The following is a 25,133-nucleotide window of genomic DNA, read 5'->3' as shown; positions in this document are numbered from 1 at the left end:
ACCAATCCAGCTAACCGGTCCATAATCCATTCCTCCAGTGGCGTAGCGTGGGGGGTGCAGGGGGGGCCAGCCGCACCGGGCGCAACATCTGGGGGTTAGGGTTAAGGGGCGCAAATCCACGGGTTAGGGGGCACAAATTACTTGCCTTGCCCCGGGTGCTGACAACCCACGCTACGCCACTGCATTCCTCCTTGCCAGTAGAGTTTGCAGCCTTCGTCATTCGCTAGCCTTAGGATTTTTGTTAGTTGGGGGAGGACCTCAGATTTGTATTGATTGGGGGGGCATCCATGCTACTCAGCAGTCAATCCCCTTAAGTTCAGTGGCCCTTCCCCGCATCCGCGCAAGTACCCACGCAGATACAGCCCTGTCAAGCACAACTGCGCGCAGAGTCCCAAGTCAACCGCGCGCAGGATTGCAGCCATCCAACCACCTCAGGGGTCCTTCCGTCTGGGGTTTGCTTCTGCTGCGCCACCGCGCCGTAGTTCAATAACTTTGGGTGGCTTTTAGGATCGCGGTGCGCGCCTTTGCGTGCGTGAGGGAGAGCGAGAGCGAGAAACCCTCCCTCCTTCCGCCCGACTTCTTCAGCCAACGATTACTTTGACCTTTCTCGCCTCCCTCCCTTCACCCGCACCAGATTTCTCCCCCCCCCCATCTCCTCGGGGGAAACCGAGACAACAGGATTCCCTCGTCCCCGGCTGACCCGTGACCCGCATTCCTTTCCCACACAATACGGGCAGAGGCGGCGGCTGGGCTTCTTCTGCCTCTCCCTTCCCTCCATATGGCGACGGGGAAAGAACTGCCGCTTGTTAAGGGTCTCGTGGGAACCGTAGCTCCCTCGAAGGGGCAAACTACAGTTCCCAGGAGGGGCGCTCGGGGGCTTTGCAAGGCTCCGCGGCCATGAGAAGAACTCGCCTCCCGCTGCTGCCCTTCGCGCCCCGCAGCGGAGGGCGGGCTTGGAGCGGCACCTGCCTCGGCCGCGATTCCTCCCGCTTTTCTCGCCCCCGTTTACCTGCGTGTAGAGGTCGCTGAGCGCCATTTGGCCGTCGCTTGTGGCCCCGCTTGTGGGCGGGAGGCTGAGGGGAAGGAAGGAAGAAAGGGGCTCCCCGTCCCGCCGAAGGAAGGAGGCCCGGAGGCGGTCGGCGGAGCTGCCTCAGCCCAGCTCCTCTGGCGCGGCGGGCGGCTCCGGGCAGAGGTGGAGCCCGAGGGCGAGGAAGCGCCGATGCCTCCCACGGCAGGAGCGCCACGTTTGTTGGCTGGCCCGCCGCTTAAAGGGCGGCCTTTTCCGCTTAAGGGAGGGCTGAGACTTGAGGTTCCCCCTCAGCTGCTGCTATTATTATTATTATTATTATTATTATTATTATTATTATTATTATTATTATTATTATTTCCGGATTTACATATAAGCTAAACAAGCTATAGCTTAGGGCCCCACTCTCTTGGGCCCCCCAAAAGAAATTTAAAGGGGAAAAAACTTGTACATTTCCAAAATATAAGATAAAAAACTAAAAATCTACATACAGCAACAGTGTTTTGTGTTGTGTAAGCTCCCAAGATGTAAGTAATGGGCCCCACCTGCTAGCCTGCCCCCTAAAATATCACTGGTTTGCTCATTTCTATATCAATTACTTTGATAAAATACATATTTTGTTATGTGCAAATGGCTTTAGATACCTATTAGGTCCATAAAGTACATTGTAGCATATATTCAACACAAAAAAAAACAGCGACAATTTGTTGTTGACGAAGGACAGCTGGACATATAAAGGGCCACATTACCTTCAGTAGCTGAGGGCCTCATCAAACTTAAAGCCAGCCATTATTATTATTATTATTAGAAAAAAGGGGAGCCACCAAGTTTCTAGGAAGGTTGCAAAGGCGGTGGCTGAAGGGGTTAAAAAGAGTCAAAAATAGCAGGTAGCAGTGATGGGGTGACATCTGTTAGCCACAATAAACACCCCCCTCTGACTCCTGTGTTAATAATAACAACAACAACAACAACAACAACAACAACAACAACAACAACAACAATTTATACCCCACCCATCTGACTGGGTTTCCCCACCTCTTGTTAGGAACAATGTGTTGTTGTTGCTGCTGCTGCTATTGTTTTTGCTTGATGACACAGGTCACTTTTAAGGCCATGCACATAGGAGCCAACTCCTAGGGAAAGAAGTCTCTTTGGCGGCAGTTTGGCCCCAATAAAGTCTTGCTGGGCACTGCCATTCAAATGGTGTGCATGTCTTTGCGAGGGATTATGTGGGGATGGGGATTAACTGCCTTCCCCCAATATTTTGTTCAAGTTGGCAGCCCTGGCCTTTCATCAGATTCTGCACTTAGGCTGGAATAATCAGATGCATAATTATAGGATGGGCCCCATCCGATGGAGGGACGCCTGGATAGACAGCAGTACATGTAAAAAAAACCAGATCTAGGTGTCTTAGTTGACCACAAGCTTAACAAGAGTCAACAGTGTGACAAAAAAAGCGCTAATACTGTACGGTCATACCTCGGGTTACAGCCACTTTAGGTTGCGTTTTTTCAGGTTACGGACCGCCAAAACCTGGAAGTACCGGAACGGGTTACTTCCGGGTTTTGGAGGTCACCCATGTGCAGAAGTGCTAAATCGCACTTTGCACAGGCGCAGAAGCGCCGAATCGCAACCTGCGCGTGCGCAGACACAGGTTGCGAACTCTGCGGGTTGCAAGCATGCATCCTGCATCGATCACATTCGCAGCCCGAGCGTCCACAGTATTATATTTTTATATGTGCTGGAAGCCACCCAGAGTGGCTGGGGCAATGCAGCCAGATGGGTGGGGTGGTATTATTATTATTATTATTATTATTATTATTATTATTATTATTATTATTACCAACCGAAGAATAGTATGCAGATCAAGGGAAATAAATAGTACCACTCTATTCTGCCATTGTCAGACCCTGCCCTCAAGTACTGTGTGCATTTCTTGGCACTACAGTGGTGCCCCGCAAGACGAATGCCTCGCAAGACGAGAGTTTTCCGTTTTTTGAGTTGTTCCGCAAAACGAATTTCCCTATGGGCTTGCTTTGCAAGACAAAACATCTTGCGAGTTTTTTTCCTTTTTTTTAAAGCCGCTAAGCCACTAATAGCCGTGCTTCGCAAGATGAAAAAACCGCAAGACGAAGAGACTCGCGGAACGGATTAATTTTGTCTTGCGAGGCACCACTGTACAGCTTAAGCAAGATATTGACAAGCAGAGGAGGTGGACCAAGTTGATAAAAGGTCTGGAAGTATCTATCTGAAGGGCTGTCACATAGATCATGGAGCAAGGGTCTTCCAACTGAACTAACAGGAAGAACTTTCTGATGGTGAGAGCTGTTTGACAGTGGATTGCAATATACAGTGGTACCTTCGGTTACATACGCTTCAGGTTACAGACTCCGCTAACCCAGAAATAGTACCTCGGGTTAAGAACTTTGCTTCAGGATGAGAACAGAAATCGTGCTCCGGCGGCACAGCGGCATTAGGAGGCCCCATTAGCTAAAGTGGTGCTTCAGGTTAAGAATAGTTTCAGGTTAAGAACGGACCTCTGGAATGAATTAAGTACTTAACCTGAGGTACCACTGTACCTTGGAAGGTGGTAGATTCCTTCAATGGAGGTTTCTAAACAGAGGTTGGATGATCCATCTGCGAAGGATTATTTAAGTTGTCATTCTTGTATTGCAGCAGGTTCAACTAGATGACCTTTGGGGTTCCCTACCAACTCTACAATTATATGATTTAGTGAAGATTCAGGGTTTTTTGGTTGCAGATATTTAAGCAGTGTTTAAAGTTAACGTGCAGCCCTCCATTTGGATCTTTGAAGTTTTGGAATGTGCATTTATTGAAGCTGCTACCATGGTGCAGCAATAAATGTTGTAAGTCTCATAAGTTAATTGTTTAGGGAAGCTGTACCCATTCTTTGTTTCCCTGCTAGATTGCCTATAAACAGAGCTGCAGTCCTCCTCAAGTTACCGTACAGTGGTACTTTGGGTTACATACACGTCAGGTTACATACGCTTCAGGTTAGACTCCGCTAACCCTGAAATAGTAACTCGGGTTAAGAACTTTGCTTCAGGATGAGAACAGAAATTGTGTTCTGGCGGCACGGCGGCAGCAGGAGGCACCATTAGCTAAAGTGGTGCTTCAGGTCAAGAACAGTTTCAGGTTAAGAACGGACCTCCGGAATGAATTAAGTACTACTGTACTTGTAAATCCCATTGAACTCAGCATGACTGACATCTGTAGGTTGAAAATTCAACTGCACTTGATAACTCCAGGAATAATGTATTTACACAAGAGACACCAAAGAAGACTTAACAGTTGTATTTTTATTTGGACATTTCAGTGATAGCTAAGGTACAGCATTTATGAAGCATACGTTTACTAAATACGTCAGACACTATGACAGTTCATTCTGATACCGTTTTGGTTTCCATCTAAGCACAGTAGCAATATCTAGTGAAAACCTATTGTCTGTCAAAACCTTTGTTTCAAAAAGAATTACAATTTTAAAAATAGTAATTTCCAAAGGATTTTTATGTGATATTTTGAAATGTGTCTGGTTTTGAAATCTTAAAATGAAATGAGACCTTCAGCTTCTAAACGCTGGTGGTTTCGAGATATGGAACCAAAAGGCAAAATGCCACTATCCCAAGCGAATTTGGATAAAAGCTTTACTGGAATAAAAGGGACTTCTGTCCATGTACTGACCCGGAACCAGAGATGATCTGTTATTTTAAAAAAAATCTGCTGTATGCAAAAGCAAAAAGCATCACCAGAAACTGTCCCATAGATTCAGAGTGTCTTCTTTTTGGAGGACAAGCTGGGTAACCGCAGTGCACTGCTATTGTGACTGCTTCCATGTGCACATGAAAACAGATCCAATCCACCAATCATAGGATTCTTTATTTAATGAGCACATGGGATTCCATGGAAAAGCGGAGAAGTACAAGCAGAGCAGCTATCCCATGCATGCAACAGGAGCAGGATTTTTAGACTGAGGCAAGTATTTCTATAGCATATTATTCTTTATTTATGAAGGTTAGGGGTGTGATTCTCTGCACACCACATGCAAATATGTTCCACTGAATTGGGGCTCTAAAATTACCCACAAGATTGCATACTTGATCAATTAATATTTAACAAAACCAAATCTTTAAATATTTTTTAAGTTCATCCCTAATTGAAGCTTGCGAAATGTTTTGCTAAAATCCGGACACAAGGTTATGTTGCAGAATCAGTGGATTCATCACTGGAAGAAAATATCTGAAACCTAATGAGGTAATATTTGTGCAATACTTCAGGTCTGTACATTTCAAAAGGGTTCTTGTAAGTCGTCGTCCCCACCCAGCATTGGAGAGACTATTCCTTATCAAATTGACAAAATTAGAAATAAAGACATTTCCACATTAAAAAGCAATAACCATGCTATAAAGGGAGGGGAAATAAGCATAACCGGAATTGTGTTAGGCGTAAGGACTCTAAACCAGAAGAACTAAACTGAACATTTTATATTTGTGTATCAGTACTAAAAATGTTAACCTAAGAAAAGTGCATGTAAAATACTGCTATGTAAAGTATTAGATGAATTAGAAAATACCAGTTAAACTTAGAAATATCTTCCTTTAAAACATGTGAAGCAGCATACTATTTTAATGTGACCAAAAGTAGTATTAGACTACTGAATATAAGGATAATGCCTATAAACATCTATCACTCTTGTAAATAAACAAGGTACAGTAAGGCTTTTTTACAGGTAAACAAAAGGGAAGATTCATACATTTAAGCATAGTTTCTGAAGTAGTTAAGTTTCTTGAGATAATTTTATCTTACTAGAAGAATTTTAAAGGGCAGAATTTCAGTTAATTCACAGGAGGAAGATGGTGGAAATTCTGTTTTTGTTGAGGTTCTAATTTTTAAAAGTGCTGCTGTCGCTTTACATCAGTGTCATTACAATTATCACATGATATACTAAGAATCCAGTGAAAATGTGAGAAGATAGTGTACTTTATCATAACTAAAAAAACCCTGTGATCATCTCAGACTCTAGGGTACCCCTCTAGGGTAGCAAATTGTGTGTCTTCCCATTTTTGCTCAGGGCTCCTTGGTGATAAGGCACCCTTCCTGGCCGCAGACACAGAGGATATCTGTTTTTGACAGCATTTTATGGTCGTTTTAGAAGAAGCACGGCTTGTTAGGAATCATTTTTGTAAACTTTATGCCAGATGTAAAGTAAACATATTCAAGTAAATAACTGTTCGTTTGCCATAAAGAAAATACATATTAGACAATGCTTGAGTAGAAGTAGCTGAATGTTTCTTAAAACAACCATCATACTCTGCCAACAACAAAAATCCAAAAAGAGAGATAACCCAAATCAGTTTTTAAGAACAGTACTGAAGAATAAACAGCAGCTCACTTTATTTACTTTATCAGTGACCAGATGACAGGTGCACATCACTGGTCTTCTCAAGTGAGAGCAATGTCGCTCTAAGGATGTACAGAGAAATTTAAACAATATGCCTTTACAGCATAAAGATATGTTTTAAAATAAATATACATTACAATTGCTATAATACAATATTGCACATGGCAATCTCAAAATATGTCATTTCTTCCTATGTATATCTGATCAGCACTGACCGTATTAAAAAAAAAATAGACATCAGAAAACACTGAGCAAGAATAAACAGACATTTTGAACTGTCAGTTCCACATTGATGCAAGTGTTCAGAACGCGACAGATTCCAGCAAAAATGTTATCAAGCAGTAGCCTTCTTCTTAATGTGTCCAGTGAAATATTCCCATAGATACAGAAGCAGAGTATTACTGTTACTCGTATTATTTTTCAAAGTGCACCCAAATCAGAGTTTGTTTTACATTTTGAAAAATGAATGTGAAGGACCTAAGGTATTCAGGAGATTTGGAGTAAAGTAATTCCTCTCTCACCTAAGCATTTGAGAGTCATCTTAAATATCTAAAATATCTTAAACAACAACTCCAAAACGGATAATATTAAAGCATACATACTGTCATTAAGCTGGCAACTAAAAAAAAACCCAAGGTGTGAAGCTAACATACACCAGAATGATAAATAAATACTAAAAATATAATATGTTTGGGTTTTGTTCATTGAACTCGGGGTCTTCAATACTTTTAAGTAAACATTTGAAATACAATTACTATGCATCTTCCAGTTTGTTGTTTGTGCTTAGTTACCATTTCCTATTACCAGCGATATTCCTTACTTCATACATAAATCTTGTTAAAAGACTGGACTATTAAAGTTGTTGTTTTTTTAATCCTTATTTCTCTTGCCTAAATATTATTACTGTACATTTATAAGAACACAGCACACAGCAGCACTTGGATATGTTTTGAAACAGTACTAACTAATGAACAGCTATGTTGTACCATACTGTAAGCCAGAAGACTTTTTTGATACTTCGCATCATTTATGTCACACTGACATAAATAAGGAATAATTTTGACAGATTATCTCCTGGAGTGCAATCTACTACGAATGTCTACTGTGCATGCCCCATTGAAGAAACCACAGCTTCTGTTCACTACAATGGGTTTGCACAGACCCAATGCCTGGTATATTCTGTTTTCTACTGCCCTTTTGCATTACACTTTCCAGTCTCTAACATGTTTTAACATATAGCAGATAATCCCTAAATGCTTATATACTTCACTAAAAAAAATCACACCTTTAAAATGGACTCTTCTGTCCTCTCTGGTCCCTGTCTACGAGCAAATCTATGACTTAATTACATTTAAGTAAGTTAATAAGGAGTTAAAATGGCCTCTCAGCTATATCTTCTCTATCAGCTTTCACAGCTAGGGAGTGGACCAGGCAGAAGTTCTCTCTCAGGTCCGCTCCCCAGCCATGCCCCCAGCTTGCTAAAAACTGAGCACCTCTAGCGAGTGTCTAGCTGCTGGTACTCTCCCACCACGCCAAAGGCTGAGGAAGGGAGACCAACCCTGCCATGGTTGCACCAGAGCCACAACCACAGCTCCCAGAGAGTCCTGATGGGAAGGGACCTTCTCTAACTCAATGAGAATCAGAAAAGAGACAGATTGAGGGTACACACTGACACCATCACATTGAAAGTGGTTATATGCATCTTTCTACACCAGGTGTGTGTGTGTAGCAGGGAGCTGCAATTGGTGGCCGCTTCAGACTTAAGTGGTGCACATTCTGTTCCTCAGCCTTGCTAAATTAGGGGAAACTGCTCTTCAGGTGGCCCCAAGTACAATAAAAGTTTTGCCTTGCCCACCAGCAACAGAACTTTTGATCTTGGAGGAAAGGGAATAGAAAAGCTTTGTTCCTCAGAATGTCTCTAGTGCCAAACTCAAATATAAAAGACAGCTTGTGACTAACGGGGGGGGGGGGGGAATGATCCGTACTGAAAAATTTCTAATTCTGAAAACTTTTTATAGACCTCAGCATGAGAGTAGTGAGTTTATACAAATGTTTATGTTTCCGTTAGCCTTCAGCTTGAGACAGTTACGCAGCATTCCAGCTTTCTGCAATGCTTTTCAGGGCATCTACAATATTTCCCCCCAGCTTTCTTCCATTCCCCACCCCAGCCATGGCTTTTCAGTGTCTTCACTGTTTTAAGATTACAGGTAAGCACACTCATGATCAAAAGCGAACTGTACACTTGCTTCAGACACGACAGATGAATCCTAGGCCCAAACTTGCTGGGATCTGGATGGTTTCTAATGCAAGAGATGATGGGTTAAACGGGAAAGTAACAGGGAAAATATGCTTAGCATCCATTAGCAGCTGAGGAGAGTCTTTCTTGTCTCGCATACGGAGCTGCAAAAATAAGAATGCATCACGTTAGTATTTAAATTTATTTCCTGTATTGTTGATGATGATGATTTGATACCCGCCCCCTTCACCCTAAAATCCCAGGGTGGGACACAACAATTTAAAATTCAACGTTAAAAATGGTTTAAAGCAAAATGCAATCACTAGATTAGGGTGGGTTCTAAACACATCTATCTAGAGTAACAAAGGCCAAGGTAAAGACGCGTGTGCTCAGCATATCACAAAAAAATGTATGGTGAAGGTGCTTGACACAATTCTATGGGGAAGAAGTTCCAAAACCACAGCCACAGGAAATTCTGAGGGTGGTGGGACTACCAAGATGGACCCCTCCACTGATTTTAGCACCCAGGAAACAGTGTTTCAGATATTTTGGGTCTAAGTTGTTTAGGGTTTTATGTGCTAACATGAGTACATAACATAATGCATACGTTCTTTTACAAAAATGCTTCAGAATTCCCCCCTATGAACCACTTTCCCCAAATTTCTATCAAATGAGGCATGCTCTTTTCACCACCTCATTGCCAGCTGGAAGCTGGAAGAAAGATGATCCCTTGCTTGGGATGCTTCTGCCTCATTGGCAGAAACTACCTGGGTGCTCCTTTTCCTCCTCTTTGGCCTGGTTTGTACCACCACTGCACTACCTGTGATATTTTCTTTTCTTTCGTTAACACAAGCAAAAAGGAGAAAAGTAAAAAAAAAGGTTTACCTGTATCGTCCGGATAAAGGACACAGACACTCTTTCTTCAAACTCATTAACGGGAGTATACAAGTTCAAAACTTTCACAATCTGTAAGAAAAACAGATTTTTGGTTTGTTCCCCTTCCCCTCCTGGTAACTTACAGGTGCTTGCTTTTCATTTAACCCTTGCAATGTTTTAAATCAGCAATCTTCAACTTTTCCAGACCGGGGCCTGCTTTTAACCCAAACAGGCATTTGGACCTCTGTTTCTTAATTATTTAACCATATATTTGTATGGTGGGAGGGCTGGTGTTGCTGCCACCTCAGATCAGGCTGCAAAGCAGTAGTGGGTCCTGGCCTATCAGCCGAAGACCAGCATTTTAAATTATACCTCTCCAAACCTCTTAGATACACACCAATTAAATTGCTTTGCTGGCTTAAGTCTTACACCTTTATAATTCTTCAAGAAAATCACCTTGGGTTGCAGTAAGTAGCAATGCTGGAATGCATGTATTTGAGAATATATTAGAATACCACACCCAAGCACTACAACAAAAACAGAACCCAAATTCTATACTTGAACTATAATAAAACCCTGGAGCTTTGCCTCTAGCATAATGCCTTATTCTCCTGTAAACAAAACCAAAATACAAGGCGAAACTTATTTTATTTTTTGTAATGACTGCTCGTACAGAAAACTGCATTTGGCATGTAGGTTTTGCAGTGCTTGCTCCCGTTTCAGAATTCCGTTTTCATATTTCACAACTTCTGAAGTTAGCATTTTATCAATGACAGTATTTCAACAATAATTGCCAATGTGGTGAATGGACACACAGTCCAAGCACCACAATGACTTAACTCAGATTATAATGTAAGAAAGGCTGGCTTACCTGTGCAGTAGTTAAGGCATTGCACATGGAACAAATGGCCTCGGCATCCTCATCCGTTTTCTTTTTCACCTGCAACAACTGCGCTGCTTGGATGAGAGGCTCCAGAGTTTCTTTAGCCCCACTATTCATCAGATTTTTGTCACGAAGCCATTCTTCAAGCTGACTTACATTGTACCTGTTAAGTTTAACCCATGCACACATTAAAAACCACAATGTTTAAGGTTTTCAGTCAGCCTGAACAAATGGTGGGTGGAAACTTTTTATAAATGCATTATTGTTTTATTATTTCCCTTCACACAATATTCTGTAAATTATTTAACAAATGTCTTTTTCTGACTGCAGCTCCTGCTGCTCCTCCCTAACACAGTTCAAGAAATTATGCACAATGCCTTTAGAAAGCAAAATACTTACTAAGTAGGAATGCAAATCCAAAAGCTCCAGCACTTTACCTAGTTCTTTACTTGCTTTTTAAAAATATACAGGGCAGAATTTTGTTTTTACCGTTCATCAATAAAAACTAAGCACACCCCCTTAAGGAATCCCAATGCCCAAAGTTGGCAATTAAATATCTGCCCTATGAAAATTAAATTTAGCAGCTGTGCCATACCAAACACGGACAGGGCTGCACATCAAGCTCATAACAGAGTGATGCATATAGCTTCTTAACCCACAAAACACGACTGAGCTAGTCCCTGAATACTTGCTTGTAGAAAAGTAATTTCCCCATTAAGCCCCCCAAGAATTCCATTTACTCAGGACAGAACTTCACATTATAAGGCACTTCCCCTTTCCTTTGTAATGTGGGGTTCTCTTTGATAGCAGGCTGTATACATGCAGACAATCTTCCCTTCATTGTGCACTTCAGCCCCCTCCACCACCACTCCTAAAAGCTTTCCTGCTTATCATCCAGCCATTTTCAAAACCAAAAATAAGCCTAGTAGGGAAATGGTTAAGAAACTCTTTTTCTGCCAATTGATCTGACCTACATTACCCCTAAAGGGACGTGGGTAGCGCTGTGGGTTAAACCACAGAGCCTAGGACTTGCCGATCAGAAGGTCGGCGGTTTGAATCCCCGCAACAGGGTGAGCTCCCGTTGCTTGGTCCCAGCTCCTGCCAACCTAGCAGTTCGAAAGCATGTCAAAGTGCAAGTAGATAAATAGGTACCGCTCCAGTGGGAAGGTAAACGGCGTTTCCTTGCGCTGCTCTGGTTCACCAGAAGCGGCTTAGCCATGCTGGCCACATGACCCGGAAGCTGTACGCTGGCTCCCTCGGCCAATAAAGCGAGATGAGTGCCACAACCCCAAAGTCGGTCACGACTGGACCTAATGGTAGGGGTCCCTTTACCTTTACCTTACATTACATTACCCCTAATGTACGCATACGTTTAGAAAACATGCTCACTGCTTGCCTCCTCACAGTATGCCATCATTTGTGACCCAGACCATAAGGTCAGTTCTGGCAATCCTTAACCCTCAGGAAGATAGGGGTTGAAAGGAAGGAACACATGAAACAAGTGTATAACTCAAGTAATATGACACTGTGCACAGTGGGTGTACAACCCACTGCCTCATTGCGTTTAGGAAAATCACCAGTTTGGCAAGTATGTGAACTTGTCAAGAATAATTCTCTTTAACGTAGTGAATTCCCAAGTCTAAAAATAACCTTAAAATCAACCACCTGGTTCAGGAAGAATTCACTATTATGCCCACCAAGTATAGCCAAAAGAGCTGAAAACATTTCAGAAGATATCCTCACCTTATCTGCATCCCTTTGCTCCAGGAGCACATATCTTTCCGCAGGAGGAGGTTATTGAGGGTCACTGCTCCAATGATGTAGAACATCTGCTTGACTACCTGTTTGATCAGCTCTGGATCCATTCCATGCTGACACATGATTGAGTGGAAGGTGTTCAGCTGTCGGATGATAGAGTCCAGCGTGTACGTCCCTTCGTCAGCAATGCTGGAGGTTCTCTTTCGGAGACCAGTTGGTTTGACCCCCGACACCCCTTGGATAGTTTCATGCTCCAACATTCCTGAAACTGATTGACAAGATGATGATGATATTTATATATATCTCCTTTCTCCCAGAATTGAGACTCAACGTGGCTCACAACAGTAAAACAAATACAAATAAAACACCTATCGCTAAAAAACGTGTAAAAGGTTGTGGTTAAAAGTAATTGAACAATCTATAGAATTAAAACAATGTGGCCCATGAGAACATTCCCCCAAATCATGCCCACTCACCCATCAGTGATAGGTGGGAAGACAGGGTTAAAACACAAGCAGAGAACAGGCTTGTGCAGCCAAGACAGGCAGGATTTAACTCCCAATCATCAGAGTGGTGATTAAATCCTGTTCAGTTCAAGCGGCCCAGCATTTCTGTTGAATCCCCCAGTTTTTGGAGGCTCAAACAAGAGCAGGGTAGTTTGGGGTAACTGTGTGAAAGCCTTTGCAAAAGTGTTTTCAAGCCGTGCTTTGCCACATGTTAAAGTTCCCAACAAGCAAGACTTCGAAGTACAGCATCACCTGACACCATCGTGATGCCAGGTGATTGACAGGAAGTGGCTTGGACCATGACAACCAATCAGGTGAAAAGGCCATGTCATTGGTATGTCCTGCCATGTGTGTTGGGCCAATGATGTGCTCCAGCAGCTGTTATGAACTGTCATGGCAGCCATGAAATCCTGTGCTGGACCCATCAAGGCAACAGCAGCATGCATATTAAGATATCCCCAAACTAATGCCCAGGTTTTTCCCAACATCATCACTGAGATTGCCCCCAAGAAGCCCACAGGCAAGATTTGAGAGCAATAGTATTCTCTCACTGTTGTTCTCCAGCAACTGGTATTCAAAGGCATATGGCCTCTGATCCTGAGGTAGTATACGGTACAGCCATTGGGACTCACAACCTTATCTTCTATAAATTTGTCCAATCCCCCAACTGTCGAATTCCCCATTCTGATTTTCGCTTGTCCAGGTAAATCAGACTTCTTTTAGTAAGCTTTGACTGCTGTTTATAATGAAAGAAGTATATATAATGTCATCTCTCTTAGAAATAAAAGCTCTTCTTTTAACAGTGGAAATTGGAGTCATAGGCGTAAACAGCAGAGATGGCTAGTTAATTAGAAAAGGAAACCACAGGTTTCTATTTTTTCTCTCTCTTCATTTTGCCTTACCAATCATTGGCTGCAGAATATTCTCCAACACTCTGACAAGCTGCTGGTAGATCTGAATGGCCAAGTCACTCAGCACTTGTCTGTATTCAGCAAGGTCAAAGTTAGTGAGGCAATGTTCATTCTGACGAGGTGTGTTGTGCTTCATAAAACCCTGGATTTGCAGAAGACAATGGTGCACATTTGTTGCAGTTTGTATTTATGCGTTTCCATTACGTTATCCAAAACACTCTGGATGGGCAGCATGTTTCAAAAACAGTCAACGAGTTCACTTCCCTCTTGCCTACCAACCTTGCCATCAAATGCCTTCCAAAGGAGCAGAGGCTCAGTACTTTTTTCAGAGCAGGGGGCAAGGGTGTAATTTGCTGGAGTGGTATTTGCCAGTGCTGTAAGCCTGGGGGTGTTGGGTACAGGACACTGTTATGTAAAAGCTGGAATGAGACTGATCCAAGATTACCCAGTGAACCTCATGGTGATCAGGGATGTGAACCCAAGTCTCCCCAGCCCAAGTCCAACATGCTAAGCCTTTACCAGTTCAGGCATTTTTTGACTTTCCTTGGGGGTGTGGCTATGGACTCTTTGGGGTGTGGCTCTGGGGACTGTTGTGATTAGCTTCTGCACATCAAAATTTACCACTACAGCACTGCCAAGAATAGATACAACTCTTGCTTTTGTCAATACTCTCTGTCCGTGGCTTATAAGTAGAAGCCATGCTTTCATCTTAACAGGCAGATCTAATGCCTTCAACCCATTTTGTACATGCAAAGTCAAAAGTAAAAGTGAAAAACATAAATGGCAAGACTTGCCTCTTCACCACTGTACTGCTTCAAGCAGTGCAAAAATCGGCATGTGTTAGACAGCCAGAAGGAAACTGTTTCAAAGTCATCACCTCTTTTCTGAAAACAAATGAAGAAATAAATACAGCGTGTATGAAAAGAGAGTAAGAAGAAAACATGGTCACAGTTAACTGCTTTAATTGCTATGTTTATAAAGCATGGAAACAAAACTGCCCCCTTTTTTCCTTGTCCCCATATCGTTTGCTGTGCAACACTAAGTGTTAATTCTCCACACTGACATTGTCATTAAATAATAAACGTACCTTCAAGATTTTTTTGATGCCATTAATAGTCGAAGTTAGCAAGGACCTCACTTTTTGGTCATCATTAAGATAGTCAGCATGGCGGACACACATGAACAAAATGTATGCTGGCAATCCTGGGATCAGGTTGACTGCCACACCTCGTGGCTTCAGATCTGAATAAGAACACAAAAGTATGCACATGTAAATTCATAAACAGCTTTGCTGTGTTTTATATGGCCTGGTAAAACTGCAGCTCTCCAATTTACCAGAATTGTTCTGGGACCAGTTAGTACTAATACTTTTTATTTGATTTCAAAGTTATGTTTCCTCTTCCAGTTTTCTGCGAAAAATTATCTGTGCCCAGAACAGAACAGAACAGAATAATGTGAAGTTACAAAAGGAAACAAAGAGATATGTAATGCAACTGATATGAAGAGCTGAACTTTCTCGGTGAATGGGAATTGTTTCCTTTTCTCCAATGTTAGATAAACTGGACCAGTTTCAAGAAACACTCCACATTCATAGGCAAAAAGACTGGTTCATTTTATAGACAGAAAGGCTTCTTACCTAAAATCAGGTTCTTGACAAGCTTTGGCTCATCTTCCTTTTTATACTCTAACATCCCCTGGAAGTCCTTTTCTTTCCTTGGAATATTGACAGGATGGATTGGCTCATCAATTATTTGTCCAGGTGAAATGTTATCCATCTGGCCCACTACATCAAGAAATGGAGATTTATTCATAAAAACAGCTATTTGTCACAGAACCTCCCAGTTTTAGACAATAAGATTAATACTGAATTCTGGAGTATTCATTTCACAGCATGTTGGCTGTTTAGCTCATCTACAGGGTGTATTTCCAAAGGAGTAAGTCCGTACTTTTCAAATTAAGTTATTAGACTTATGATTCTTTCTACAGTTATGGGACATTAGATCTCTCAGGCTGCATCGCACACCCAATATGACAGGATTCACAGTTGTAGTCAAGCAAATAAACCCCCACTCTAAGGGGTCCTTCACCATGAGAATAGAAGCTTTCTCACAATGTGTGAAGACATGCAACCCAGGATCAAAAAATGTTTGTGCTGAAGATCTTTGGACTCCCTCTACTTTTCCAAAGCTCTATTTAGGCACACTGTAACCAGTCTGGAAGGTATGTCTGTATAAAATAAGAAGTGAACCATCTACTGCAATCAGTGAAAACATATACAAATTGCAATTTGTATAGACTCCCTACTAGAAAAAGAAGGTAATGCACAGGACTTTGCTCTATGTTCAGGTGTCACTTTGGACATTCAGGTAAGTTCACCTGCTGGTATCACAACCTTCCTCCTCTTGGCAAACTATTGTTGGTTATCCTATAAGCACTTCCATGACTTCTTTCTCTTCCCTTTCTGGTCTCTGCTTCCTTTAAAGCACATACAAGGCAAGGAAGCGCCACAGCTCACTTCTAACAAGCTGCAGGTACCCCCACCCCTCACAAAAGAAAAATACTAAATACAGACTGAAAGCAACAACTCTTGGAGAATCTCCTCTTCTTGTGTCATGTGCATACAACCAGGAAGGGGACATCCAGAGTGTTTACATTCTACATAAAATGTGTGTTTATGCCTTAAAAAGTTGGAACAGTAAAAAGGGTGAGATCTTACTAGGGATAAAGGAGCAAAAGGAGGTTTTTATATACTCTAAAGCTACAATACTATGCACACTTACTTGGGAGTAAACACTACTAAAATCAATGGGACATTTCTGAGTAAGCATGAATAGGATTGGGCTGTACGTCTGTTAGACTCCGTTTAAGGAAATACTGAAAACCGGAAGTTACTTTTCCAAAATGTATGCTAAAAAGAATGCCCTCAGCAAACTGCCCCCAAGCAAAATCTGGCATGTTGAACAACTAGAAACTTTCCTCCATCTTTCATTCTTGTGTCAATCCACAGCATAATAACAAAGCCATTAGAAAACTGCCAAAGGCGGTCCACATCACCCCAGTACATCACAGTGCTGTGCGGCTCTAAGTTTTTTCAACATCTTGCCTTCATACCTGGATCCAGTTCAACATGCAGTGCTAAGCCGACCATGGCTTAGCAATACTAAGCAAACATGTGGGTTCAAAAACAAACCTTGGTTGGGAGTGAGACAAACTACGAGCCCAGGTTCAGGTATTAACACTTAAGCCAAACCATGGATTAGCCCTGGGTGGAACAGCACCAGCAGAACCAAGGAAGGAGCACAGCAGCTGTGATCTTCACTCCGGGAAGCTGCACATTTCCTCGTTCACACTAAGCCATGACTTGGCTTATCGTTACATGAGAACGGGGCTGTACACTGTGCAATTCAGGAAGTGAACGTCTAAAACACACTGATCAGTGCCTATTCTTCAGATAGATAGATTATGGTCATAGACCAATACACCAATACACACAGGATAGTTAAAACAGTAAGAACAAAACATAATAAGAAAACACAAGATTAAGAGTGGAGCCAACAGAAAATGTACTTTACCATCTGCTTCCTAATATGCATTGAGGCAGAAAAAGATTAGCTACCTTTTCTGTACCATAAGAAGTCATCACTTAAACAAGATATCGGAATCTGAGTGAGTCTCCCAGAGTTCTTAAAAAATGGACTATGCTTCAAGACTATATTTAATATGGCAAAGGGAAGGCAACAATTAGAACTTAGCCACTCCCTACTAACGCTTAAGCAAGTGAAAGGTCTCAATGTAATCTGTAGGCGAGCAGCTTTTTTTCTTCTTAAGGTGTTCTTCCTGCAAACAATGCTTAGTAAACACAGAAGTCTGTGATTTCTCGATGTCACCTCCTTGAAAGGCAAAGTACAACCGAGAGAGGGAGGAGGGAAGGGCTATGAAGCAAGCAGGGAGCTGTGTTCACCAAGGTAAAGAGCTATTTTACATTGCACGGTAAATATTCTACCTGGCAGACAATGACTTATTGGTCAAAGTCTTCCGCCAAAATGACTAAGCTGGGAAGTCATGATTTCCTCTTGCACAGGCATTTATAAGGCAATGATTACCAAGGCCAAAGGTACAGCCATGCCCATTAGCATTTTAATTCCATGATGCATTGAGAGCATTCTTGATGCATTTATTTCATCTAGGAAAGTGTACGAGTAAACTGAAAACTGCACACAAACCTACAAGGGAAAGTAGCAAATGAGCAAGAATTCAGTATGTTCCTTGAAGAGAAGGCCTTGTTCACTTGGAATCAGTTTGATATCAATCTACTGTGCTACTGTTTCAATGTACCTTCACTTCTAAATACAGTATGTTTCAGGGGGAAAAGTCAACTTGAGCTTGAATACTTGTGAATACAAGATGCTTATCCTGCAAGTTTTTGTTTTTCTCTCTCTCACTCACACACGTGTATTTTCAAATTGCCTTCCAAATGACTCCTCCTGCAAACTGAGAAGTACTTTTACCTTCTGCTTGACATTGTCTTTTTTACCATTGTTGTTGATGATGTTCAAATGGGGAACTAATAACTGAACCATATATTCAAAGGTTTAGTTATTTAAAATGGCATCCTGGGGAAGGCTTCTAACCATAGCTAATATTCCTTTGCTAGACTTCTTAGCTGGTGAACAGCTGTGCTGGTGGAGGAACTTAGAGCTGTTGTAGTGAAGGTAGAAAGGGCCCCTTGGACAGATTGCTGTTCTATTGATTTCTACATGTAAAAGCTTCTAAGGACAGTGTTCCTCTTCTGCAGAAGGGCTTCTGCCAGTGCCAGTACCACAGGAGCAAGAGGCAAGAGCAGAGCAATACTAATCCCACTGAGGGAGCAGCAGAACAGAGCAGTGGGTCCACGGCCACATCTGAAGATGTTCCTCCAGCCGGTATCAGCCAGGGCAGAAGGTGTTCCTCCCAACTTGTGATGTCAACTCTAGGGCTTAGTACAGCTGAGAGACCCAAGATCAAAGCCAATGGTGGATTCCTGGGATCTGGATTAAGTGGGTCCAAAGCCAATGGCATGAACAACTCCCTGTTTTGGCTCCTTCCACTTCCTACCATTAGTGGGAGAACCACTGGAAGGTGGTGGAGAGGAGACCATGCACCATCCTAACAACCCTTCCCCACCATTAAGATCTGAGTGGTGCTAGGATTGTACTCTAACCTCCCAGTTCTCCTGGTGCAAGTGGTAGCTCTCCTGATTGCAGTTCTAAAGGTGAAATCCAACTCAGGGATTCTAACTCCAATGCCAATGTGGTCTCTTAATTTGCTACCCTTGGAAATTCCCTCCTGTTGCATAGTAGGAAGGCACCATCTCTGTTGTCTTTTTGGAACCTCCCTCTTTCAACAAACCTTCTCAGTGGATATATTTATCCGGGTCTGCATCCATATCACGGCTGCTTTTAACTGTGGGGTTGTTTTTAAATGCTTCTATTATTTTCATATGTTTAATTGTTATCTCACTTGTTTTAAGGTCGTAGCTGTTTCATTTCTTATATAATTGTGTATTTTATTGCTGTAACCCACTCTGGGACTTTATGCTAAAAGGTGGGTAAGAATCCAAACAAACAAAGTCTTTTCTGAGATGGCCATCGTAGGGAGGGAGGCAGGCGGAATCCATAAGCAAAAAATATTACTATAGATTCTGAGGCACCACATTCTCATATTTCAAAAGAAATGAGAGCCTTCTTATTAGCCAGCTGTTCCTGTTTGAAGTACTTGCTCTTGGCAAAAGTCAAATGCTGCCCTTTAGTAAACAGAGAACGAAATGAATTTCAACTCACAACCCATTTGCACTCAGGGCCCAAGATAATCCATACCCTTTCCTTAGCATAGTCACATTAATTACTATTTCGGGATACTATAATGTGAATATACACACAAGTTCAACATTTTTCTAGTTATTGTATCTACTTGTCGACAGCTAAAGACTTATTGCCTCTTTCATATAGTAAAACAGGTCAACGTTTGCACCGCCAGACAAGAGAGAAAAACAGTTTGACAACACACAGATACCATACCTTCGAGTTCATCAATCTTTTTTGCATAGACTTTAAGCTGCTTTTTCAGTTTGCGAACAATCTTGTCCTGTTTTTCAAGCTGCTCCATTAAATCCTAAGCAATAAAAGTTGAGAGGGAAGGATTAGGTACTTAAAAGTGCTGTCTATAACGACAGATAGAGCAGAACCAGTACTGTTAGTGCTACAAGAGGAGCTGAGCACAGCTAAAAGGCGATGCTGCCATCTGGCTGAAGTTTGCAAGCCTGCACGCTGCCTAGAACATAAGCAAGACAATTATATAAAGAATGTTGAAACATGTGCAGCATGACAGACACAGAATTCTTCCACAGGCACATTTTATGGATATCAACATACAGTGGTACCTCGGTTTAAGAACAGCCTTGTTTACGAACTATTCGGTATACGAACTCCGCAAAACTGGAAGTAGTGTTCCGGTTAGCAAACTTTACCTTGGTCTACGAATGGAAGCTGAATGGTGGAAGGGCACCGGTGGCAGGAGGCCTCATTAGGGCAAGTGCGCCTCCGTTTAAGAACGGCTTTAGTTTAAGAATGGACTTCCGGAACGGATTAAGTTAGTAAACCAAGGTACCACTGTATCTACATCCAACTTTCTAGGTTCTTTGTGGGAAGCCACGACAAGTGGTATTAATGTGATTTGAACATGTGCCATGCATGTGACCTGGGACTCCCATCTCCCAGCCACTATGGCCAATGGTCAGGGATGATGTAAGTTGGCCTCCACAGAAGGCCATAGGTTTTCCAGCTCTGTTCTATTGTCATGTCTATTTCAGGCTTGTGGAGATTCCACAACCACTTATTACTTTTTAGACATACAGAGGAGACTTGAGGAAAGAGTGGGAAGTCTGAAGCCCCCTCCCACTCTGGGTAGAACCAAAAGAGCAGGGTGGGGGACCCCAACAACATTTGAACCAATTTTTACAAAGCTGGGAGACTGAAGTTCTTCAAACTACATTTTAACACCACCCTCTACTAATAATTTAAATTACAAATATTCTTGCCTAGCCTCGCCAACAATTCCCCCAATGTTTTTGGTACCACTAGATATCCGTTTTAATATTGAGGGATGCCATCTAAATCAGGCGTAGGCAAACTCGGCCCTCCAGATGTTTTGAGACTACAATTCCCATCATCCCTGACCACTGGTCCTGTTAGCTAGGGATGATGGGAATTGTAGTCCCAAAACATCTGGAGGGCCGAGTTTGCCTACGCCTGATCTAAATAATTATCTAAGAGCAAATCTGGAATCTCTTTTTCAGAAAGCAAAGTACACAGCTAAGAGAGTCTGCTTCAGTCATGCTGCTGTGTTCATATTAGTAACAAAGACGCTGACACAAATGACATAACAGAAAGCTCTTGGGAGAGGAACGACATTGATGAAGTTTTCTGAAAAGGATTTCCTTCAACAGTGGACAAGGCAGCCAGCTCTTCAGTTAGTGCTCCAGAGTAGCAAACAAAGAAAGAGAGTTGGCACAATGTACACAGTACATACAATCATCCGTTTGTAAAGTGAAATCCGGTACGACTGACACTTCATGGGATCATCTGCATATAACTCCTCACAATACTGAAAAAACAGGTATAAAGTATAGGTTCTTCCCATTCTTTAAAGGCGCTAGCATGTCAACAAACTTCAGAAGAAAAGGCAAGTTCAGCTACAATGATTTTGAGACAGACTTAGGCTATTAAAACAGCGTCAATCTCCCTACAGACCAGGATGCAAAAGTCACAGCCTTTAAGATGCACACAACAGAGGGGAGGGAAGTTTTCTGGTCCATTTATTACTATAAAAACCCCTGAAAAATATGGCTTTAAAAATATATACCTCACAAGCAGGCGGAAAATAAAAATGCTTCAACAACATTCAGTGATTACTACCCTCAGAATGGATACTGTCAGGAATATTTAAACCAAGCTGGGTCATGGTGGTCAATTCTTGTGACATACCATAGAAAAAGATAAAAGGAAAATGGGGACTCTTCTAAAAAAGTGAAGGCTGGAAGGATTAATACCCCTTCTAAATGTTTTACACATTTGGGGCAACATTAGAAACTGTGTGCTTCTGTTCAAATGCCAGAGATACGAGCTGTTTACTTTCCACTTTTCAATTATCTGATTGCCTTGGATTGTCCTCAGAAGGATGGACAGTTATATAAGCTGTCTTAGTCGTTCCTTTGAAAATCAATAAAAGTGTGGTTTTTAAAAAGTTTCTTTCAGCAGGTACATTAAAGAATGCAGCCCTTGCAGCATGGCATTGGCATGTACAACTGCAATTAAGCTGTCTAAGAAGTTAGGCTATACGATAAACAATGCTACAGACAATGGCAGTTTGAAGAATGATAATGAATACTGGTTATTATGGGGTTAATCTTCATAAAGCACCAGCAGGAAAACTTGATGTTGTGGAAATGCAAGAATGCCAATACTTTAAAGCTAGATATGGGAAACTTGCTGAGGAAGAGAATTGTCTCCAGAGGAGAACACAACACACCTACCATAGCTTGGCATTGGGTCTGTATGGAGGAGGGACAAGCACCAGGCTAGCTGGAGTTCTTGACTGGATGGACTAATCTCCTGCTAAAATACTGGCCAAGGTTTGGCTTTCCAATCCCTGAAAACACACCTCCTCCCCAAGTTCCTAAAATAAATGAAGTAGCAGCAACGGAAGGTGCAAGCCTACAAGATGGGACTTGAAAAAGGCTTGATGTTTTTCGTGCAGCTGGCCGCATCACTAAGATTATTTGGCTATTCTGCAGAAGTACTGCAATAGCTTCAGGACTAACCAGTAGCATCTGGATGATAGGGAACCTATTAAGGGGTCATGAATATAGTGATCAAAGGGACTTTCCTTTTATTTGTAAGTGCTATGGGTTAAACCACAAAGCCTAGGACTTGCTGATCAGAAGGTCGGCAGTTCAAATCCCCGTGACAGGGTGAGCTCCCTGCTCCTGCCAACCTAGCAGTTCGAAAGCAGGTCAAAGTGCAAGTAGATCAATAGGTACCGCTCTGCCGGGAAGGCAAATGGTGTTTCTGTGTGCTGCTCTGGTTCGCCAGAAGCAGCTTAGTCATGCTGGCCATGACCGGAAGCTGTACGCCAGCTCCCCCGGCCAATAAAGCAAGATGAGCGCCGCAACCCCAGAGTTGGCCACGGCTGGACCTAATAGTCAGGGGTCTCTTTACCTTCAAGCATGTGTTGCACTGAGGAAAAATTGGGAATCTGGAATGTTGCCCCCCTCCAACCCGTTCAATAGTCTAAAAATGCCCCTAGGCAGGGCTGGGGAACCTGTGGCCCCCTATTAGACATCCTGTCTGAGACTGATGAGAACTGGAATCCCTCATCTTCTCCCTGCCTTAAGACTTCCAAAACCAGAGAGAATCTCATCAAGTTTTATTCACCATCCTTGGAAGAACATAAGTAAGTCGCCAAAGCAATAAAAGCCACTTCCTCCCTCCACCTGAAGACCTGAAGAATCAAGACATTGATTCTTGCTTTGGAGGCAGTCGCTGTCTTCAAAACCTATTGCACACATGCTTGCAATGACTTCTCAACACACACACAGTTTATTAAGATTTGACTTACTAGGTTCTCATTAGTCAAGCGGGTGATCTCATGTTGTAGGCTAGCTTCTATACGGGCTTCTGGGGGCAGCTGCAGGTTCTGCGCTAACAACTGCTGCTGGCGATTGTTCTCCTCCTTCAAACTCTGAATCTCTCCACGGAGGGCTTCCAGTTCATTGTCATGGCTCCTCTTCTGAGACTGCAGTTGAGATTCCAGAAGTCTACAAAGCCACAGAAAAACAAAGGGCATTTGGGGGAGGCAGAGAGAAAAGGGGGAGATGAGGAGGAAGAAGGAAAACATTTGTTTAGAATCTGTGTTGAAGATGGTCACCAAAGGTCTAAATACTGTCATCAAAGCTCAAGTGTACATACAGCTGCCCATTTATATGGAGAAAGAAAGAAAACCAGAGAGTACTCTTTAAACCCATTTAGGTGATTTGGACCAAAATCCCATTTGCCTGACAATGAGATGTATAGCAAGATTAAAATTGCCTTGGGTTTATATTGCCTTGGCTTCATATTTGTTTAAAGGATCTGTATTATACATAATTACAAAGCCTGTACCATTTCAGGCAAGAGATTTTTGGGCACCATTTGCAAGGGCAATAATATTTAGTTTAACATTATATTTTACCATCTCTGGGAGAGGGGTGGATAGGCATTTGGATTTCCTGCCTCGGGCATGCAGTATCTCGGGCTGTCTCTGGTTCCCATGACTCAAGGTTTTGTTAATCAATCCATAAACGCCCTTGCAACCTCAAAAAGACATGCCAATCATGATGTATTTAAGTGAAGGCACATAACAAGGCCATAAAGGAGGAAGTCTTATTTATGCTGCTCAGAAAGAAGCTGAAGTATCCCACCCAAAAAACTAAAAGAATGTAGTAAAGGTATTGCTAAAGGGATATGGATGGAAGCAATAAAGTATCATGCTGACTGTGCTGCTGATTCACTGTGTGGGCTTGGGAATGCGAACAAATAATTCATTTGCTGCTTGTGAATTATAGGAGGGAAGGAACAGAGGAAATGAATGGGGGGCGCTGGAGTACTGAGATTAATGCTAAAATTGCATCTTCTACAAATGAGCACATACCTCAAGCTGAGCGGGTCCATCAGACACACTTTCAGGGTTTAAATAGACCTAAGCAGACCAGCTAACAGCTACATTGACCAAGCACATAAAAGGTAAATATGAATAATTTACCTTTCATTTCTCTGCCCCTTGCTCTAGAACCTTTCGCTTCTAGAACACAGACAAAAGAAACAAAAGCTACAGAGCCACCTCTTCCCTCGCTTACTCTGCAGCATGGTAACTACTCGCAAGTTAGCGTCTAGCAGACTTACAAACACAGTAGTTAATGTTTAGTGTTTTGTTAGCACAAGAAAAGAAAAGACACTGGTTAAAATAGCATTTGTAATAATAATAAAAAAAAACCTATGCTGGTTAACTTGTTTGGTAAAAGTGTACAGTGAACTACTCTTGTCATTTGAATGCTAAAGTAACTAAATTCAGAGCAAACTGAGAAGTGGGTGCTCAAGGAAGGTTTTTTAAAAAGCAAGATGCCTTTCAAATGAGTGGGTGCACCTGACAGTCATGCACACTTGATGTCATTACAGCTTTTAAAAATGGCTGTTTTCTTTATTTGGGATCTGCTAGTGTCTCCCTTATTCACCATGAATAGAACAGGCAAATAACATATACAGAATGCCTTTAATTTTTATGTGTTCCACTCTGCCTATTTCGACCATGGTAACCATTTTGTGCTGAACTATTAGTCATTTGTTGGGGGGGGGGGGTTTGACAGTGTATGTAATAATATGGCTTGTAGACATTTTTAACAGGCTCCAGGATTTTGGGGGGGCTCTCTGAGAGCTGGGTTCTCGT

General features: G+C 42.2%; 2 protein-coding genes across 6 annotated transcripts in view; both read right to left on the bottom strand.

Moving 5' to 3' along the window:
• The window catches only part of MYO5C (myosin VC), a 51,659-nt gene extending 50,440 nt beyond the window's left edge, over positions 1 to 1,219 (bottom strand). Inside the window, exon 1 of the mRNA XM_081838664.1 lies at positions 1,010 to 1,219. Coding sequence (XP_081694790.1) covers positions 1,010 to 1,036 — 27 coding nt within the window. The 5' untranslated portion in view covers positions 1,037 to 1,219. The remainder of the gene's footprint in view (positions 1 to 1,009) is intronic.
• A 3,108-nt stretch (positions 1,220 to 4,327) lies between these two features.
• MYO5A (myosin VA) overlaps positions 4,328 to 25,133 on the bottom strand; it is a 117,451-nt gene continuing 96,645 nt past the window's right edge. For 3 of the 5 annotated variants that reach the window (XM_081838628.1, XM_081838627.1, XM_081838630.1), the window contains 11 exons: positions 23,271 to 23,469; positions 21,183 to 21,257; positions 19,673 to 19,766; positions 15,253 to 15,399; positions 14,704 to 14,858; positions 14,411 to 14,500; positions 13,608 to 13,758; positions 12,185 to 12,467; positions 10,430 to 10,604; positions 9,568 to 9,648; positions 4,328 to 8,846 (listed from right to left, as the gene is read on the bottom strand). In XM_081838628.1, coding sequence (XP_081694754.1) covers positions 8,694 to 8,846; positions 9,568 to 9,648; positions 10,430 to 10,604; positions 12,185 to 12,467; positions 13,608 to 13,758; positions 14,411 to 14,500; positions 14,704 to 14,858; positions 15,253 to 15,399; positions 19,673 to 19,766; positions 21,183 to 21,257; positions 23,271 to 23,469 — 1,603 coding nt within the window. In that variant the 3' untranslated portion in view covers positions 4,328 to 8,693. The remainder of the gene's footprint in view (positions 8,847 to 9,567; positions 9,649 to 10,429; positions 10,605 to 12,184; positions 12,468 to 13,607; positions 13,759 to 14,410; positions 14,501 to 14,703; positions 14,859 to 15,252; positions 15,400 to 19,672; positions 19,767 to 21,182; positions 21,258 to 23,270; positions 23,470 to 25,133) is intronic. The other 2 variants (XM_081838629.1, XM_081838631.1) reach the window with 1 other exon arrangement.

The sequence above is a fragment of the Podarcis erhardii genome (assembly GCF_964252035.2).
Source record: "Podarcis erhardii genome assembly, chromosome: 14".
Classification (NCBI taxonomy): domain Eukaryota; kingdom Metazoa; phylum Chordata; class Lepidosauria; order Squamata; family Lacertidae; genus Podarcis; species Podarcis erhardii.
The sequence above is the reverse complement of the archived record's forward strand: the minus strand, read 5'-3'. Positions and strand labels throughout refer to the sequence as shown.